This window comes from Oryzias latipes, chromosome 16 (assembly GCF_053564925.1).
Source record: "Oryzias latipes strain Hd-rR chromosome 16, Olatipes_Hd-rR_3.1".
NCBI classification, from domain to species: Eukaryota; Metazoa; Chordata; class Actinopteri; order Beloniformes; family Adrianichthyidae; genus Oryzias; species Oryzias latipes.
This window is the reverse complement of record NC_136252.1, coordinates 27,961,532-27,982,723: the sequence shown is the minus strand read 5'-3', so window position 1 is coordinate 27,982,723 and position 21,192 is coordinate 27,961,532. Positions and strand designations below refer to the sequence as shown.

General features: G+C 42.9%; 1 protein-coding gene across 2 annotated transcripts in view; it reads right to left on the bottom strand.

Moving 5' to 3' along the window:
• Window positions 1-11,043: 11,043 nt before the first annotated feature.
• Window positions 11,044-21,192, bottom strand: part of ago3a (argonaute RISC catalytic component 3a) — a 30,320-nt gene continuing 20,171 nt past the window's right edge. For both annotated transcript variants that reach the window (XM_011485668.4, XM_004078314.5), the window contains exons 11-19: window positions 20,060-20,193; window positions 19,464-19,648; window positions 18,974-19,133; window positions 18,732-18,822; window positions 18,412-18,606; window positions 17,296-17,430; window positions 15,850-15,951; window positions 14,014-14,213; window positions 11,044-13,882 (exon numbers count right to left, since the gene is read on the bottom strand). In XM_011485668.4, the coding sequence (XP_011483970.1) occupies window positions 13,774-13,882; window positions 14,014-14,213; window positions 15,850-15,951; window positions 17,296-17,430; window positions 18,412-18,606; window positions 18,732-18,822; window positions 18,974-19,133; window positions 19,464-19,648; window positions 20,060-20,193 (1,311 nt within the window). In that variant the 3' untranslated portion in view covers window positions 11,044-13,773. The remainder of the gene's footprint in view (window positions 13,883-14,013; window positions 14,214-15,849; window positions 15,952-17,295; window positions 17,431-18,411; window positions 18,607-18,731; window positions 18,823-18,973; window positions 19,134-19,463; window positions 19,649-20,059; window positions 20,194-21,192) is intronic.

Sequence of the window (21,192 nt, the reverse complement as noted above, 5' to 3'; positions counted from 1 at the left end):
GATGCATCTAATCTTCATTAGCTAATCAGGGAACCATGCTGAGAAGATGGCAGGAAGCAAAGGAAGAAAACAAAGAAGAGCGGGTGGAAGCGGCAAAAGCAGCAGCTGATGTTTGAGCTGTGAGTCAGAACAACCTGCAGTGTGAAGACTGTGTCCATTCTGCTCTTCAGGATGGGAGCCAGCTGTCAGAATCTACATTTATTTGTCTCGCAAACGATAGACATCGTGATTAAGACGGTTATTGCAGCTGACACGCACTTTCAGCCGATACTCCTTTTTATCCATCCATCCATCTTCCTCCGCTTATCCGGGACCGGGTCGCGGGGGCAGCAGACTGAGCAGAGATGCCCAGACTTCCCTCGCCCCAGCCACTTCCTCCAGCTCCTCTGGGGGGACTCCGAGGCGTTCCCAGGCCAGCCGAGAGACGTAGTCTCTCCAGCGTGTCCTGGGTCTTCCCTGGGGCCTCCGCCCAGTGGGACATGCCCGGAACACCTCTACAGGGAGGCGTCCAGGAGGCATCCGGACTAGATGCCCGAGCCACCTCAGCTGGCTCCTTTCGATGTGGAGGAGAAGCGGTTCTACTCCGAGCTCCCCGCGGGTGACCGAGCTTCTCACCCTCTAAGGGAGCGCCCAGACACCCTACGGAGGAAGCTCATTTCAGCCGCTTGTATTCGGGACCTTGTTCTTTCGGTCATGACCCATAGCTCATGACCATAGGTGAGTACCGGAACGTAGATCAACCGATAAATTGAGAGCTTTGCTTTTCGGCTCAGCTCTCTCTTCACCACGACGGACCGATAGAGCGACCGCATAACTACGGACGCCGCTCCGATCCGCCTGTCAATCTCACGCTCCGATCTTCCCTCACTCGTGAACAAGACCCCGAGGTATTTAAACTCCCCCACCTGGGGCAAGGACACTCCACCCACCGAGAGATGGCAAGCTACCTTTCTCCGGTCAAGGACCATGGTCTCAGATTTAGCGGTGCTGACCCTCATCCCAGCCGCTTCACACTCGGCCGCAAACCGCCCCAATGCACGCTGGAGGTCCCGGTTCGATGAAGCCAACAGGAAAACATCATCTGAAAAAAGCAGAGAGGAAATCCTGTGGTCCCCAAACCAGATCCCTTCCGGCCCCTGGCTGCGCCTAGAAATTCTGTCCATAAAAACTATGAACAGAACCGGTGATAAAGGGCAGCCCTGCCGGAGTCCAACGTGGACCGGGAACAGGTCTGACTTACTGCCGGCTATGCGAACCAAGCTCCTACTCCGGTCATACAGAGACCGGACAGCCCTCAGTAAGGCTCCCCGGACCCCATACTCCCAGAGCACCCCCCACAGGATGCCACGGGGGACGCGGTCGAACGCCTTCTCCAAATCCACAAAACACATATGGACTGGATGAGCGAACTCCCACAATCCCTCCAGCACCCTAGATAGGGTGTAGAGCTGGTCCACTGTTCCACGACCAGGACGGAAACCGCACTGTTGTTCCTGAATCCGAGGTTCGACTATCGGACGGACTCTCCTCTCCAGTACCCTGGCATAGACTTTCCCAGGGAGGCTGAGGAGTGTAATTCCCCTATGGTTGGAACACACCCTCTGGTCCCCCTTCTTAAAGAGGGGAACCACCACCCCTGTCTGCCAGTCCAGTGGTACGGTTCCCGACTGCCACGCGACGCTGCAGAGACGTGTCAGCCAAGAGACTCCCACAGCATCCAGAGACTTGAGGTGCTCAGGGCGGACTTCATCCACCCCCAGGGCCTTGCCATCGAGGAGCTCGTTGACTACCTCAGTGACTTCAGCCCGGGTAATAGACAGCCCCACCCCAAAGTCCTCACCCTCCGCTTCTTCAAAAGAAGGCGTGTCAGTGGGATTGAGGAGATCCTCGAAGTATTCCTTCCACCGCCCGACGATGTCCCCAGTCGAAGTCAACAGCTCCCCACCTGCACTGAAAACGGTGCCTGTGGAGAACTGCTTTCCCCTCCTGAGTCGCCGGATGGTTTGCCAAAATTTCTTCGAGGCCAACCGATAGTCCTTCTCCATGGCCTCACCGAACTCCTCCCAGGACCGAGTTTTCGCCTCCGCAACAGTCCGGGCCGCAGCTCGCTTAGACTGCCGGTATCTGTCAGCTGCCTCTGGAGTCCCGCAGGCCAGCCAGGCCTGGTAGGACTCCTTCTTCAGCTTGACGGCATCCCTTACTTCCGGTGTCCACCACCGGGTTCGGGGGTTACCGCCGCGACAGGCACCAAAGACCTTGCGACAACAGCTCCGAGCAGCAGCAGAGACAATGGAGGTGGAAAACATGGTCCACTCGGACTCAATGTCCCCAACCTCCCTCGGTACCTGTTTGAAGTTCTCCCGGATGTGGGAGTTAAAGACTTCCCTGACGGAGGGCTCAGCCAGACGTTCCCAGCAGACCCTCACAGTACGTTTGGGTCTTCCAAGTCTTTCCGGCCTCCTTCCCCGCCAACGAATCCAACTCACCACCAGGTAGTGATCGGTGGACAGCTCCGCCCCTCTCTTCACCCGAGTGTCCAAGACACAGGGCCGAAGGTCGCCTGAAACAACTACAAAGTCGATCATTGACCTCCTGCCTAGGGTGTCCTGATGCCAGGTGTACTGATGGACACCCTTGTGCTCGAACATGGTGTTCGTTATGGACAAACTATGACGAGCACAGAAGTCCAACAACAAAACACCACTCGGGTTCAGATCAGGGGGGGCGTTCCTTCCAATCACACCCCTCCAGGTGCCACTGTCATTGCCCATGTGGGCATTGAAGTCCCCCAGGAAGACAATGGAGTCCCCCTTCGAGAGACACCAAGAAAGCCTGGTACTCCGAACTGCTGTTCGGCCCGTAAGCCGAAACCACAGTTAGAGACCTGTCCCCCACGGAGGGACATGACCCTCTCGTCCACCGGGGTGAACTCCAACACTTGGCGGCTGAGCTGGGGGCTCACGAGTAAGCCCACGCCAGCCCGCCGCCTCTCACCTTGGGCAACTCCAGAGTGGTAGAGAGTCCAACCCCTCTCTAAGGACTGAGTTTCAGAGCCCAAGCTTTTTATTAAAAGCACTTATGTCACTGCCTTAGTAATTATGATAAAGTCTTGGCAGTCGGAGTTGCTGCTGCATCACTAACTGTCAGTGCAACATTGTCATTTTGGAAATGGTGAACTGACAAAACAGTCCTTCAAGTACAGTGACTTAAGAGACACTGAAGAAAGATGCAAGAAGAATTCAGCAGAGTGCGGCCTCCAGCATGACAGCCTCTCCAACACTTAGGGATCTAAACAGCAGCAAAACTTCAATTGATCCATGAGGTTTACCTTGACAGTAATGTCAACTGTGAGAAAACAAAACAATGCTGAAAATCTGTCACTGTGAAAAACTCCTCCACCAGCCTTACAGCAAAAGTAGGAAACGTCTTCAGCAACACCTATGACAGTGTTGCGTGGTGAGTTCAGTGCTCTCATCCTGCTTCAGGGTACACATTTCAACTTCTTTAGCTTTTTTCTAAACAAAAACATTTATGGTTTCAAACTTTTTGTTCAGCTTGTGTTGTTGCCCTCGAGCTGCAGCCAATAAAAAAAAGATATTATAGTTTCTTTCCACCATTTTCAAACTTCCTGTCCAAGTTTGACATCACCTTCTTCTTTTGTGGGCGTGCAAAACTTTAATTTCCCAGCTTATCCCAATCAAAACTGTGGTTCACCGCTCAGGGACTGACAGGATGCAAACATAATCTGTGTTCAGTGCCACCCTGCAGAGCATCTGGTATCAGATAATCCATCTCGCCACATTTTAATGATGCTGCAGCTGTGCTGATCTCTTGCTGTTGGTTATTGCTCTCTCATTATGTTGCTCAAAGTTTAATGCATCCCCAGATCCTGCAAAATATTGATGCTCTAAATGCGTGGAAACATAGCGTTTAATTTATTCTCAGTCAAGTATGAAAATAAGAATACATGGAGGTAAAAGAGGAGGAAAGTTTTCACTCATCAATCTGTTGAATTTTGCAGCTGATTCAATGAATGTTTCTTCAACAAAGAAATCTCCATAAACATTCAATTATCAAATGAAACTACAAGTTACAATTTTATATTTAATTATTGGCATAATATCAATGATTAAATACAAAAACGAGTTAGCTGCACCTCTGGTAAGAATTTTTTTTGGTAAGAATTTTTTGTGTCCTTAGAAAATATCAGTTATAAGGTTTCTCTTGATGTTCCAATTATGAAAAAATAATGAATAAAAAAACAATGGCTGGGTCTTGCTGATAAAACGGGATCATTAAAATAAAAATAAAGCATCTTTGCAGTCAGACTGATATTGTAAATACAAGTATCGCCCCCTGCTGGCAGTTGAGTAAAATGGTTGTTTTAGGCCTCATTTTCACATATTTCTACATTCTCTTTTATGCACTAGAGATGAAGTGAAGCTTGTGTGCAATTTCAATTAGATCTACGTCACTTACAGATATGCTTGGTTGTTACGTCCCATTACACGCTATCATCAATAAAGTCTTCACTTTGAACTGATAGCTAAATAGTCCGCCTTTCTTCTTGGCCAATCACAAACATATTTTTACCTTTAAATTCATAAAATGGTTGTGTCTCTGTGTTCTAGTTGATTCGCCAAGCCTCCTTCACCCCGTGCTCCACCTGGAGTGATGCTTTGGCATGGTTTGACCTCTGCCCACCACTAGTGTCTTTGGCTCTGGGTTTTATTCATCGGAGTTCATCCAAGCACACAAGATGTCATAAGCTTAAAATTGCATTTCTAAGTATTTCTTTATTCAAATCATTGTGAAATCAGGAGCAGACGCAAAAATGCAGTTTAAAAAGGGCTTATTTATGACATAGAATATATGCTGGGCAGGCCACAAGCTCTCTTCTCTTCTTCATTCTGATGCATCCACCTGCAGACAAATAGATCCATGAATATCTTCGTTCTCCTCGTCTGAGGTGGGATCTGGCTCAAAACTGTATAGATGGATAGCTGCAATATTGCTCGCCATCAGTGATGTTACGTTGGGGATGTGAGGGGCTGTAAACTACTAAAGAGTGTAAACAGGGAGCTCTCAGCAGTGGGGAGGGGAAAAGGGGGCGGGGTTGCTCCATGCTAGTGATCCCGTGTTGCTAGTGCAGAAACTATGTCCTAGTAAATGGCTTTTTGTGTTTAAAAATGACACTATCATAATTAGAAGACCACTGGGAGCGCTACAGTTGATCAAAAGATGATCGGAGTGGAACTTTAAAGAGTCACTAGCAGTACTCACCTTCTAAGACCATTTAAGATACAGGACATAATAACCTCCAACATCCATCTTCCTCCGCTTATCCGGGACCGGGTCGAGGGGGGAGCAGTCTAAGCCCTACCTCTAACAGTGACTTCATATTTTCAAAATATAGGTTTTTTTCTTGTCTGGGTGGGTTTGCGGTACTGCACTCGACTGGCTTTCATCTTGCTTGACTGACAGGACTGTGTGTGTGAGCATGTCTATTCTTTTTAACTGCTCCACTACTGTTTGGAGTTCCACAGGGCTCTTCTTTAGGACCACTTTTATTCTCTTTGTACCTCCTTCCTCTGAAAGTTTCCTTTCATTGCTATGCTGACGGTGGTCAGATCCATTTTCCAATAAAGGAGGGTCGCTCCATTACACCAACACCGTCTTGTTTACAAGACTGGATGACCCCAAGATTTTTAAGTTTTAAGGACAAAATAACGGAAGCGATGGTGTTTGGTCCAGGCAGCTCCTGTGACCCCTCCTCCTGTATTGGGTCCATTGGTTCCACTTTTAAAACAATCTGTGTCAATCCTGGGTTTTAAAATAGTCAGTGGTTTTAAACAAAGTAGACAGAGCTAAATTGCCAAATTAGCTCAGTGGTAAAATCCAGCTCCTTTTTTTTTTTTTAGGCAGATGGTGAAGGTGAAACAATTTTTACCAAAACGTCATTTTGAGATAGTAATCCATGCTTTCATCACATCTCTGCTGGATTACTGTAACTCTTTATTTTGGAGTCAGCCTGTCATCCCCCTCACGTCTCCATCTGGTCCAGAATGCTGCTGCTCGGGTTCTGGTTGGAGCGCATTAAAGGGACCACATAACCCCCTTCCTGGCTACCCTACACTGGCTGCCTGTGAAATTTGGAATTCATTTTAAGATACTTTTATTTGTTTTTAAATCTAAACAATTGGGAAACGCCGTACCAATGAGCTTCTCTGTCCTTACCCCCAACCCGGTGCCTCAGGTCTGCTGATCAGCTTCTCCTGGCGGTATCAAGGCCCAACAGGAAGCTCAGGGGGGAACAAGCGTTTTTTAGTCTGTGCACCAAAACTGTGGAATGCATTACAACCAAGCATCTTCACTGTCCATTTTTAAGAGACTTTTCAAACCCCTTTTTCTTTTTTTGGCAGGCCTTTAACACAGCATGAGACTCTGCTCTGCTGGTGTGTCTTATGGTTTTATTATTTTTCTTTGCTTATTTCACTTACTAGTACTTTGTATCGTTTATCGTTTTAACATTTTAGCTGTTTTTATTGTTTGAGATTTTAATGTACGCCGTCTTGTTTGACTGCGGTCATTTTAAGGCACAATATGAATTAAAACCCATCAGTTCAGGCAAATTTACCAGTACTACATGTTTTCTTGATACACCTTTTTTATTTGGAAAAGATGCTGCAACTGTCCCAAGACAACCAAAGGTAAAGCAAAGCATTTTATTGCAAGTATTAGTCAAAGATACACTTCAAACTGAAGCAAAGCAAAACACTAAAAAGGCCAAACTAAGAGAGTTACAAAAGAAAAATATAACTGAAAGGAATAGAGCTGTTGGTACAACAGAGCCTTCGCAAAGTACAGACACTGAGACGTGGATCATCGTGTGTTGACTGTTGAACATACACAGCTGCTTGCTGGTGCCTCACTCAGAGGTATCAGAGCCAGTCATCTTTAGTTTGCTACAAAGAAAACAGAAAGACACTTTGAACAATCAGAGAACAGAAAGTGTTTGAAATCCCTGGCCAATGTCAAAAAAATCTGTCATCAAAAACCGCTGTGTGAGAGAAAAAGAAATGGCGTCAGGAGCCTAATATCATCTGCAACATTTGGTTTGAAATCTGCTGGAATGCAAATGCAAAGAGCACAGGTTTCAGGTGGGAGTAAACATTACAGTAAACACTTTTTAGACCAAAAAGGTTTTTGGTTGTTTTGTTTTTTTTGGACAGTCGGTCTTTTTGCTTTGGACCGGGATGAGAACACTCAAAAAGGTCCATGTCTCTGATCTTTCAACTGGGTAAAGGAGAAAAAAAAATGTTGGTTCATAAAACAGGCACAGGTCTCTGATCTAGCACACTGGGGGCTCCTCTGGTTCTTTTAAGGCCCAGGTCAAACTGTATTTGTTCTTTGGATTTGCCTTTGATAACAAGGCAACCAAGAGGTTTATACGCACAAGGTGAGATGTATAAATTAGCCTATTCGGCAGACTTGGTTTGAATGGTTCTGAACTGTCCTGAGGTACTAACAACTCTGGCTGTTTAACCCGCTCCAGAGGCCAGATGCATCAGACTCTGCATGTGCACAAGTCCCTCCAACAGATTAGAAAGCATTTAAGGATTTTTCTTTTGCATTTCTTGTTTAAACAAAAGGAGTAGGAGAAGATGAAGGCAAGGGAGAATTTTTACATTTAGAGACTTGAGTCGTTGAGGGGGGAAAAAAAATGATCAGAGAACCTGGTGACTCCATCATATTTGGGTGCTCCTAAAAACCAAATGTTCCCTGGTTCTGAGCATTCTGTAGATGTGTTCGAGATTTAAGAGAATTTGCATGCGTGATTTTTCTGAGAAACAGTTATTCATGCATCTGGCCTCGACAGCAGCAGAGATGAGTCAGAAGATTGTTCCAAAAGGTACACTTTTGAGAACTCAAGCTAAAGTTTTATGAGAGTAGAAACAGTTTGGAGACTCAGGGCAGATCAAGTACATAGGCTAGTTTTCTTGGTAGGCCACCTGACACAGACTTCGTAAGGTCACATAGATTTCAAAGTGGGAGAATGCATTTAAGGCTGAGGCGTGTCTTCTCTTGTGGAATGAGAACCTGTTCCTGCTGCGAAATATTCTGGCACAAAAACAGATGAAACTTCACAGGAAACAATGTATAGGAGGAAAAAAGCGAAGCCTATGCAAAAAGGATCACAATAACAGACAGAGAAAAAAAAAACAATCTCTATCATCTTTCCCTCCACCCCCATCAAACTCCATTTGTCCCGTTACTGGCTCGGGGAATTTCTATGGCTACCGTACCAATTAGCAGCTTGTGTTGTCAACTTTTGACACTCCGGTCAGTGTGGTTCAGAACGAGTTCCCTTCGTCAGAGGTGAATTGCAACATGGGAGGAGGGGGAGGTGGCGTCCGGTCCTCTTAGGTGGCAAAATCAGACGGGGGGCAAGGTGAGGACGAACGACCGGAGCTCGGTGGGAATCCACCAGCAACCAGTACTCCACCCTCCATGTTGTTGTGCTTAGCATCTACCAGAATAAGGCGTCAACATGGAGGGGGAGGGTCTTTGAGAGAGAGAGAGAAAAAAAAAAAGGCTTCTTTCTCTGTGCTCCGCCCCCCAGCGTGCTGCAGAACGATGCGGAGACTCCAGCCGCTTATACGCTCTCAATAAATAGGCCATAAAATAATCCGCATATATTTCATATATGTATATATATATATATTTAGAGAACAACACATTTAAATAGGACAAAACAAAAGTCGGCTCAAGAACAATTTCTCAAAATCGAATAAGTGTTAAGACAAAACTGAATATTTTTATTTCTTTTACTTTTTTTTTTAACAGCTACAGCTATCTCGACTCTAAAATAGTTACTGAGTAGGAAGATCGCAATCACGCATTACTCAAGCATTATGTCATAATAAAAGCGATTTGCAGTTTTCTTTCATGTAGTTTAACATATGCAGCATACCAAGGTAAGTGAGGTGCAGTGTTTTTTTTCTCTTTTTGTTTTATATTTTCTGTAATAGAAAGAATTCCCCCCCCCCCTGGACTGATAAGGTACCCCCAGAACTACAGACCACCCTCAGTTTTCAGTTGATTCCATACTGGCTCAAGACATGATACTGCTGGGCACATACACCCTTCCTTCAGGGACAAGACACATGGCAGGGCATTGCACTAAGGTAAAAGGGTGCCTTGGGCTGCTTTTAGGGCTGGGCATCAACAACGTCAACACTGGAGCTGATCCATTTTTTTTTTTCAATTGCACCCAATTGTGGAGAAATTAGGTTGTATTCAAATAAAAATATTATTCATCAGTGCAAATATGTTGTATTCAAAAAGCTTCAAAGTGTTCCTGTGCAGATAGAATGACACTTTGACACCCAGCCCTTCCTGTAACAAAGAGTCGGGCTGCGGTTCCGCAGAGGAAAGAGCTACCTGAAAGGTAAGCCACCCCCGACCGAGCCAACTCAGTCCCAAAAGCATGAGGCACACTTGATGACCACCTGTGTTGTCCGCTGACACACATCCCTTCTCCTCCTCGCTTCCACTGAGGTAAGACCCCTTTAATGGCTCCGCAAATGGAGGACAAGGACTGGAGGGACAGAATTTGAACCTCTTGGCTATGTCTGAGTGACAGTGGCAGTCTCTAAAGTGCTGTGCTATGTTTGTCATTCATCGGCTGGGGTGCATCACACCACACTAGTGTCAAGATATGACCCCGCCCCAACCCCACAAAGGGGAAAAAAAAAAAAAAAAAAAACCTGACCTCGCCCAGACCCACAATCCACTGTACCTAGAACACCATTGGTCCAAGACGCACTACTAGAACTTCACCTCCACCACATCAGTTTACTTGGCATAGAGTTCAACTTGGGTGCTCGCCGTCTGAATGCATGAAATGCACGTTTGTGTCGCCATTCCTAAAGAGAAAACAAAAAGATGGCATGTACAGTAAGCATATAAAATGCTCAGGAACCTGCGTTTGAATGGGATCTTATGTCGATTCGTTTGAATTTTCTCTATCAATTGACAGCACCATCGAGAGGAAAGGCACTTTCTGTGGACTTCGTATCCCTCCTTTATCACTTTCCACTATAAAGAGAGCCACCAAACTCTGAAAAAAACAGCTGACGGCAAATGAAAAACATCTTATTCCAATAAAAATGGAGACTACCTCAGGAGAATCTGACATGATGTCATAATTAAAAGTCTAAATTAGTTTGTAATTTTATAGAACGGGGAAAAAAACAGCTTCCTGCTCCTGCCAAACACATCTGCTGACTTCATTAGGTCCTACAATGGTCAAGTGGATGTTAGCTCACTACCAGCTCATGTTTGCAAAGCTGATGACATTTTAAATGTGTGCCCAGCAAACACATCTGGTATGTAAACATGTGTTTAACTGCCCCCTCCCCGCTGCTCCACATGTAAATCACACAACCTGAACATCCATTTCAGACAGCAAAGCTCTAGATTTTCAATCTGCAACCAAATAACCTGCCTAAGAGAGCTTCCACTGATCAGCTTCAAATCCCTCCAAACATGCATGAATGAGTCCGAGAGCCCAATAAATAATGATCCTCCGGATCTTAACCTTTCCAACACCTCAGAGGCGGATAAAGATTGTACAGCCATGGAATGTAGTCCTCTGGCACAGGGGAGGAAGGGTTTGGGGCCAAAAGTAAGATTACAGGCTTTGACACACTGCAGATTTACGGCAGGCCAACTCCCTGGATTTGGATGCTCAGGAGGAAGCTCAAATAAGGAAACTGGTCAGAAAAAAAAGGCAAAAAATGTCACAATTTGAAGCAAATCCACTCAGGATTTAGCACAAAGGAATGGAGAACTGCTGCTTGTTGTTGCATTATTCCTTAACCTTTGAATGGATCTCAGAAGCTTTCAAAAACTACTTGTCGTTTCCGCTCTACCTCATTAAAAAATAAAAATAAAAAAAGGAGCAGGCATCAGCACCATGGAAAACAGAACATTCAAGAGTCTTATGTCGGCAGAACAACCGGCTCTGCTCCTGACGTCAAACAAGTTAATGAAGACTTCATTCAAAAGGTTTTCATGCCAACGTGGTCTCCTTTCTGACAAGCCTCCAACTTACGAAAGAGCAGAGAAATAAGCATTCAGCATCTCACAAGATTTTTCCAAACATGAAAGCATGAGGTGTTGAAATCCACATCCCCATCGATAACAGTATAACAGTCCAAACACACGTCACTAGTTTCAACGACTGCACCACTGTTCACACAAACTACACACTTTACAGCGACATAGAAACAGGTCAGTCCATTGTAATAATAAAACTTCGTTATTTTTTTAAACCATTACTTATCGATACATTTATTACTAAGATTAATAATTAGACTACTTTTTTTGTTAGCAAAAATAAGTGGTGTGCATTACATAATTTAAAATGTACAAATATACTTTCAATCTGGCTTTTTTAAAAAGGCTTTTTAGATACTAGTGACTTAATAAAGGCTCAAACCCACTGGCCTCCACACTGGAAGGCTGTCAGTACAACAGCAGAGGCAGAAGCTTATGTTACACCTCACTGCTCAAGGGATCGTCTGCCAATGTACCATTCACAAGCTCTAAACGCCGATTTAACCGCAAACAAAAGCAGAAATCTTTGCACGAACCTTAGCAGAATTACCTTCTACTGTCCTTCAGTTAGTGAGGTTTACTGTTTATCTTCTCCTTTGACTAAACTCCATGCTCAGAGACTCAAACATAGAGGCTCAGGTTCTTACTCAAAGTAGCACCATGCCTGTGTTCAGCCTGGAAACACATGCTTCTTTTAGTGCAGATAACCTTAAAAACAAGAAGAAAAAAAAAACACTCAACAAGTTTCAGGTCGAGGCCTAAAAGGGCTTTGTGGTGACCGCGATCCACGTAAAAGACTTTACGCCAACAGCACGTCTGCTGCAAATGTCTACTGGACTCCTCAGCTGGGATTTTTGCAGATGGTCTCATGGGCAGGAGATCCAGCTTGCCATTTCTGCTTAAAAGAAACAGGACGCCTCCGTGCCCATGGACCCCGCATTGTAGCTCAGCAGCAGGGTTCAGGTCTATTGAAGGTAAAGCAGAAAACAAACTTAAAGCCAGGCAAGGGTTCAGAAGAGAGCAGCTAGACTGCTTTGGAGACTAACAGAAGCTGATCTGAAGGAGACGCATTGAAGGTCAGGCGATTATTGAGAAGAGGCATCAGGTGAAACTTTCTCGCTTTAAACGGCTGTTTGCAGTGCATTCGATGAAAAATATACGTTTTGATCACGTTACCCAACTGAAATGAAATCTCCGACAAGTTCTACCGATTTTGACAGCAAAACTTTGCTTCCAGGCACTTGAATACTACCTCTTTATGGCCTTTATCCCCAACTTTGCCGTTGTTAGAAGGAAAAGCTACCAGTCAAGTAAACTGATGATCAGCATTGATCATATCACTTAAGTAAGGGGGCACTAAACGTCTTCTGCTTACCTTAAAAAAGAATCTAAATTAAAGTTGCACCGTTTTGGCCTAAACAAACAGCCATGGTAAACTCAGAAAACAAGGTTTTTGTGTCTCATTGAGGCAAGAGAGCCTTTCAGGAAGAGACTTTATCTTTTACAATTCACCCATTCCCAGATGAAATGTGTAACTCTCTTTTTGAGTCATAAAAGCCCCATAAAATCCTCTTCCCTTCATTCAACTTATTGCACTAAAGGAAACCCTCCGCACGACCTTCCTAACCCACCATCTCAAACAAAAAAGGGAAAAGCATTGAGGGGAATTAATGAATGTTGTCAGCCAAATTCAAAACCATTGTCTTACATCACTGAAGAATAAAAATGATATCAAACATTAAAAGTAAAATAAAAATGGCTGACATGTCCAAATTCAAATTTAAATTAATAGTGCGACTCCAACTTAGCAAGGGATTTTTATCAGCTAATAGGAACTGGTTAAATGTGAGGAGAGGCTGTAAACCCACTCAGACCTGAGCCCCTCTAAACACAGGAGCTGCAACACCCAGATGGGGCATCTGGTCCAAAGGGGTTTTTAAAAGTTAAACATTAAAAGAGTCATTTACAAGTCAGAGCCAGCAGGTGGCAGTGTGCTCAAAAGAACACGTGGCTCCAGACCTAAATTCATGACTAGTGATAAATCAAAAAAACAGAATAAAATAGCAAGTTGGAGGACCTAAAGTGTGAAACTAAACACCAAATGCCTTAACATCTCTTTTATCAGACCCTGGGAGAAAATAAAATAAAAATCAAACAGTATTTCTGACAGAATGTAAAAGTGCTGCTGCTCCAACTGACATGAGGTACCAGATGCAGTAAAACATTAATTTAAAAAAAAGGAGGCTGCTGGGAAAGATCGTCAAAGAAGGGGAAAAGTAACAAGAAGAAAGAATAAAAAACACCCATGGGGTCACAAGTAAAAGAAAAACAGAAAAGAACTGATCTGAGGGGCGTTAAAGGGGCCTAAAAAGGGTGGAAATAAAATAGTTGGCTGGTTTAATATTGCATAATAGTGCTGAGTTTTGTTTGTTTGTTTTTAAAGCAGCGTTTGGGTCCTCAGTCCAGTGTGGGGGTGCCTCCTCCCCTCCCTCCTCCCTGTTTTCTTCTGCACAGTGTCAGGTCCGGATTGACTAGGCATTTTGGGGGGTGGGACATGCACCTGCGAGGACTCCTTGACTGGCAAACCAGGCTGAGAGTGTGTGTTTGGGTGTGATGGGGGGGGGGCAATGGCTGCAGAGAGCTGTTTGCTCAGGCGAAGTACATGGTCCTCAGGGTGTCGTGGTGAATCTGGACAGCTTTGGCCAGTGCCTGCGGGTCCCGACCGTTACTCTGACCCGACACGTGGCTGCCTTCAGCGCTGCAGGCGGAAAGAAACAAAGACCCAACAGATGACAAACAAGCTTTGCTTCAAAAAATCCTACATAAATTCTCAAATCTCCCCATCAAAAAAAATAAAAAATAAAAAAATAAAAAGTTTCCTCTCCTCACCTGTCATGTTCTTTGTCCACCAGATGGTAACGGGCCCGGAAAGCCACCAGGTGAGCATAGTAGGCGGGTGCAGGGATGGAGACTGAGCGGGTGCAGCGCACATAGGTGTGGCACAACTGATAGGTTAGCAGCTGGAACTCATCAGCGGTAAAACAATTGTCATCCCACAGTACATGGTAGTGGGAGGGCCGACTGGTGCCCTGAGGGTCAAAACAATAAAAAAAACACATTTGTGTTTAGGTCAGGACGTATATGTGCTTTGAAGAAAACATAGAAATACAAAACTCCGCTACACAATTTTTAAATCTTTGTGTAAATGTTTGTTTATTTTAGAAAAGGCAGTGGAATGATCCAATTGTCTCTTATTTTTTGAAACTTTTTTTCTGCCAATACAAACACACAAAGACAAAATCCTAACAGATCCTGATCTTTCCTAAATATTCTGACTGAAGATTATTTGATCACTTCACAAAAAAAACACAAAAATTGTGTCTTCATTTACAACACAAAAGGGAGGAGCCGGAGGGCTAGGGAAGCAATTTGGATTCAGCCTAAACCTCAAAGGTTTAGGCTGAATCCAAATTGCTTCAATTGTAGAGGAATTTGGAGTTTTAGTTGTGTCCGAAAGTGTTTTTTAAGGGGGATCCGTAGCGACTTGGAGCTGGCGATCCGCGTGGCACTGTGGCACGGAGGAGAAACCCATTTTCTCACGGGGATGTGCTCTGAAGACATTTAAATGCAAGTATTTCGTTTTTATTTTCGCATGACTTTTAAAGTTATAAAATAGATTTTAATTATTTTCCCAGCTCTGTGTCAACGTAGAGGACTATTGATGACACCATTGAGTGGTAGTAACGTCCGGAGTTGAAGACTTTTATTTCCATTCCTCTTCGCTGGGAGGGATAAATGTAGGGGGGTAGGGAGAAGCCATTGGGGTAGAGAAGCAATTCAAATTCAACCTTAGACTAAATCAGTAAAATGAACCACTTTTGGTTGGGAGGAAAGAAATTTCATCTGTGCTGCCTGTGTATCATGTGTATGCAGTATATTTGACAAATAAAGCTGACTTTGACTTTAACTTTCGTTAAATTTGTGTTTACTTTTGTGTCACTAACCTTGGTGAACAGTGTTCCTTCGGAATATTGCGGATCACCTTTTGTGGTCTCGCTGTTTCGTGAAATTGGAACAAACTTTGTTTTTTTACTATTTAAACAAAAGATTGTGTTCTGCATCCTTATTGGCAGTATACCACTGTCAATCATCCTATGTGCCATCTCTCCTGTACAAAATGCATTCAGTTTTCATAAATCTTTGATCCCGATCAGATTGTTGTTTCATTTTATTGTGCTAGACTTATTTTATAAAGAAGGTTTGAATTTTGAGATTTTAAAAAGAAGAAAAGTGTATAAAGTGTGTAGTGAGGAGTTTTACAGCCTTAGAACATCTGTAATAATTGGAAAAAATAAAGATGACTGTTACGTAGGTTTTAACTATTGTGGGTTATTTTTAAAACACAACTCCCGCAGTAAACGAGGGAATGCTGTACTTGAATTCAAATTCAAATAGCTAACATTTTAAACTAAGCTGTTAAAACATTACCTGACACAAAAAGGTGGTTTCAACAACGGACGCAGCCTTAGTTTAGCTAAACTGTAATTGAAGTGATTATTATAAACAAAAAGATGACTGCAGTGTCACAAAACATCTCTATATTCTTAAATCTTCTTTAATGTTTGTTCAAGGCAGCACACTGAAGCTCTGCAAAGTTATCAGGGTTTCAGAGAACGTGATGGAAAAAGGCAGCAGTCAGAACTCAGAAGAAGAGGTCGTTCTGACCTGTATTCCAGCGTGGCTGCAGAGGTAAAAGTCAAACTCATAAGGATGCGTAATATCCGTATCCACAGTGGTACCAGCAGGAATGTTTCCACTGCGCCCAACCTGTGGACAGAAAAGAGATTTGTGAAGAAATATGTAAGGAATAAAACAGAAAAACATAAATAACAAGAGAAAACCAGAAATTTTAAAGCAATTCATGTTAAAAGTACTTTTTTTTATAGAAAGAACTAAACAGGTAAAGGAGCAAACCAAGTAGAAATTCACTGCGTTTTTCAAAACAACCAATTAAAATCCTATTACCTCTGAGAGCAAAACACTGTGATAGTGTGAGTGGAGAAAATAAGGTCATTACCAGGTAGCTCTTACTCAGGAGGCCTTGAGAGCCACTCTAGAGCTTTCCGTTCATGATGTGGCCTAATGTTTTAATCAGAAGTAATTACTCATGTTAAGAGGGGAACCAGTCCAAATGCGTACTTCTAAATAAGTCCAGTGCTATGACTTATGATCTTAAAAAAAAGGAACGTAAAATTCTGCTCTTGCCAACCAGTTAGTAGTTTGTTTGTCTTTTTAAAGACTAACTTCAATTGAAAAAAAAAAAAATTTAAATGTGCTTTTGGTATTTTTAGGATGGCGGGGGAAACGTTTTAAGAAATTTAAGCTCAAAATTTCATTTCTGATTTTTTCTTTATTCAAATCCTTTTGAATCGTATTTGCAAGCCAATAGGCTGGGCGGGCCACAAGCTTCCTGCTCTGTGACTGGGGGCTTTTTGGCTAAAAACTCATCATCATAGGTATTAACGAATACGAAAAATGCTTTTAAAAAAGCTCAAATGATTTGAGTGGGTCCTCAAACATACAATAGCTGTATCTGCTCTTCATCTTTGCCAACAATGTTTCTAAATATTAAAAGTGACTTCATCTTTCCAAACACATATGCAGCTAAAGCGGTTTATCATCTCAGTACAATTTCTTATTGGCTTTTTATTTGATTGTGCTAAAGTTGACTATTTACTTATGAAATTGATTTAAAGCTAAATTATAGTGTGACATGATCTTTGGGAACAATAGAAAATGATTTATTTTTTATTTATGTTACCAGAAAAAAAAAAGCTTATGATATTTGAAAGAAACTGAACTATACTGAAGCTGAAGAAAATTGTTGCACATTACACAGTGTTAATCTTAATTGTTAAAATGACCTTGGATTGGTGAACGGACTGTGTCTGTACAGCACTTTTAAATTGCAGCGGCTTGTAGAACGAATGCAAAAGAGCCTTGGTTCTCAAAGCCACAATGATTTTTGAGTTTGCATACATAATTTTCTATTTCTGTTTTTCATTTATTCATACATACATGAACACTTTGCAGACCTTATTTCATCTACAGAACATTGAACCCGTTCCTGTTGGCCCAAACGTCTCGCATTCAGCTGTGGTGTGAACTTACTCTCTCATTGCGATCGGCACAGAAGAGGCGGGTATGGTGGCGTTTTTGCACAACAATGTAGGTGATGCCTGGCTGGTATTCCTTCTCCAGACTGATGCAGGCCTCACGGATGGCCAGCAGCTCATAATACAGCACCTGAGGAGGACAAGGAGGAAACGTTATGCTTGAAGAGACTTTTAAAAACAGACATCATTGGGCAAAAATCTCTTTGCTACAAAAGCTTGATTACTTTCTTGTATTCTAACATTTTGAGCATGAAGTTTATGGAAAATGTTGCATCAAACCACACTTTCATGACACATATGATAAGCAACTCATAGGGCGTGAGGAGGAAAATATCTAAACCTCCCTTTCATTTTTTTTTACTTTTTACTACTGTAGCATCTTGTATCCTGCTCAGTCGGTCTGAACTTGTGTTCTTATTCACAGCATCACATCGGCTTTGGTAAACACATTTAGTTGATTTCATTTTCCATCCGCCTGAGAGAAAACTTTTGAAATCACCAGACCTACCAGCAGACATTCCTCAAGCAACAGAACACCCGAACCAAAACTAATCTTTGTTTAAAAAATCACAAGTAAAAAATATCTGTAAATAAATACAATGAGACCAGAGTCACAGTAACAGGAGAAAACCAAAGGAAGCCAATAAACCATCTGTGGTTTATCCCACACATAGAGCCACAAGCCTAAAACTTCATAAAAATAAAACTTTACTCTATAGGAACAAAAATAGTTTTAAGAATGATTTATAATCCAAAAGGAGACAAATACACTGGTACCCGAGTGCCTGCGAACTGCAGACCAGTTGGGCAGTGCCAGAGTCCCTAAAGTACAACTATTTTGGTGGCTGTGCCACAGCTACGACCCCTGGCCTCCATAACTGGACAGTGGTGGTAAGAGTGGAAGCTGTGATGGATCTCACAGCTAATTAAAGACACTGCTGCCAACTGTATCTGTGCACATGTTAGCCGTACCCTGGCATTGAAAATAAAAAAAAATAAAAAAGGTCAAGAATAGAGCTGGAGACTATGAGCAATAAACCCCCCTCTGATGGCCCAACTGGTGAGAAGAACCCAAGATTGTTCAGCTGCCAAGAAAAAAGCAGGAGCAGACCTGTCTGAACTGGCCTTCTGAAACTCCATCTCTGTAGAAAATGATCCTGGTCGGCTTGTAGCGGGTTGACTTGTAGAACTGGATGAGCAGCTCGCGCACCATAGAGGCCAAATCCTGGATGACCTCTTGTCTGGGTCTTTGGACACGCACAGTGGCACAGTATCTGCTGGGATGAGCATCCATGCTGCCAACCACCTGAAGAAGCATAAACATACATAAAAAAAAAGAAAATGATGGGGCACTATAATACGCTAGAGGAGAAAAATGACAAAAATTTCATCCAAATCCCAGAGTTTCAATGTGAAATATTAGAAACTAACCGCTGCAATGGAAGGCTTTTTTCCATCTCCAGCTGGTGGATGTGTGACGTCTGCCCCCAAAAAGATCACTGGCTGTTGAAACACTGATGGTCTACATTTACAAAAAGCAGAATGCTGGATTAAAAAAACCTGTTTCTATGTTCAGAGTTTGAGCTTTCAGTTACTTAATAATTCTATAAAACACTGGTAAATGACTGCGTAAAAAAAATATATATATATAAATATGTATATAAATAAATCACCGCTGATGAGGCACCAGAATGTTGTTTATGCCTCCCAGCTTCACATTGATCTTGAGGCAGAGGTTGGAGAGGGTCTGAGGTGACGTCTTCACCACGTTCTTCACCTGAACACACTGGGTGGCCATGCCAAGAAGAGTGTCTCCCACACGCTTCACCTCCGCTAAGAGGGGTTCAAAATGTATTTTAAGTACAGGAACTCATTCCACATTTCTATACACAGGAAATCTGTGTTTTACAATATTTTGTGTTTAGTGATCAGATTTAATGTTAGATCTAGTTGTGAATCCTTGAGAAAGTCTCCCGAATCCTTTCACATGTCCCGGGTCATCTGCTCTCTTGGCGTTTCTTTCAATGAGATTTAAAGGAAAATAACTGACTGTCTCCAAACTCAGTTTTTAAATAAAAATTGATGTTTGGATACACCATCTATGGATCACTCTGAACTGTAAGATTATCAATGTTAACTATATTTTCGCATCAGATTTCTAACCGTAGACTGGAGTCTTTCCAGGTAAGATGACAATGATAAGCTGTAGTCCAGCGTATGTGTTCTTCAGATGTCTGAACATTGGTTCCACGCTGTCTGCACCCTGGGCGTATTTACAGAAACAGGGCTGGCCTTGGATGGGCATCCCAGCATCCTTTGAGATTTTGCGCAGCTGGTCTGTGAAACCCCTGGATGACGAAGCAGTAGAAAAACAGTCAATAGGGAAGATTGTAAAATTCTGTATACAAGCTAAGACAAGTGGAACAGTATAAATATCTGGCAAAACATTTGAAATATGCAGAAGAAAACTGTGTGCTTGTGGAGTTGCTATACATTGGAATGCCATGAAGGAAAACTAGGAGCTCAAGGGTGACAAAACCTGCTTGAGAAGCAGAAAATCCAGCTTGAACAACAAGATGTTGAACAACATTCCTTTCAAACCTTTTGTATAGATGCATGTTTACCCCTATAAACCTATTTTCAGTTTTCTTAAACAAAGATTCTTCTTGTAAACTAAAATATTTTCACTGTCAATAGATTTGTACAATTTCTGAGATTTAAATAAAAAACTACTCCTTTATCAGGTTAACAGATCTCACTTGAGAATTTCTTCCCGACACTGCCTCTGTGTGGCGAAGCAGGCAATGGCCCACATCTTGATCTCCACCCCGGTGTGAAACTGCTTTCCCCTCATGTCCCACACCCCATGGCTGGGCGTGGCTACGGTGCGGTTCTGGAACAACATTAAAGCCTCAGCATGTGTTCTTTCGATTGTGAGGAGAAAAACTCAAGCTCAAGAGACTTACGTCAACACAGCCAAAACAAGCAAGCATGCAACGTCACACAAAGGGCATGGGGAAAAAAAAAACCTGCATGCACTCAAAAATAATAATAATAAAATAAATAAAAAATACATGCAGGCAAACATCACTTGAAGTAGGAAGCATGGGTAGACAAAAGAGTATTTAAGACAAACATTTTAAATGATTGACATTATTGCATCAGATGTTTAACGATGATATAGGCTCAATAAGTAACTTTTTATGCTTGCAGTTCTGCTTATAGAGCTACAGTGGGCCAAAAACACATTTAGTCAGTCACCAGTTCTGCAAGTTCTCCCACTTAAGATGAGAGACGCCTGTAATTTTCATCATAGGTGTACCTCAACTATGAGAGAAAAAATGAGAGAAAGAAAATCCAGAAAAATCATTTCTGATTTTTAAAGAATGTATTTGTAAATTATGGCTGAAAATAAGTATTTGGTCAATACGGAAAGTTAAACTCAATACTTTGTAATATACAGTTGTTTGCCAATGACAGCAGTCAAATGTTTCCTGTAAGTCTCCACAAGGTTTTCACAGACTGTTGCTGGTATTTTGGCCCACTCCTCCATGCAGATCTCCTCTAGAGCAGTGCTGTTTTTGGGCTGTTGCTAGGCGACACAAACTTTTAACTCCCTCCAAAGATTTTCTATGGGGCTGGAGACTCGGTGGGTCACTCCAGGACATTGAAATGCTTCCTACAAAGCCACTCCTTTGTTACCCGGGCAGTGTGTTTGGGATCGTTGTCATGCTTAAAGACCCAGCTATGTTTCATCTTCAATGTCCTTGCTGATGGAAGGAGGTTTTCACTCAAAATCTGACGATTCGTGGCCCCATTCATTCTTTTCTTTACACGGATCAGACGTCCTGGTCCCTTTGCTGAAAAACTGCCCCAAAGCATGATGTTTCCA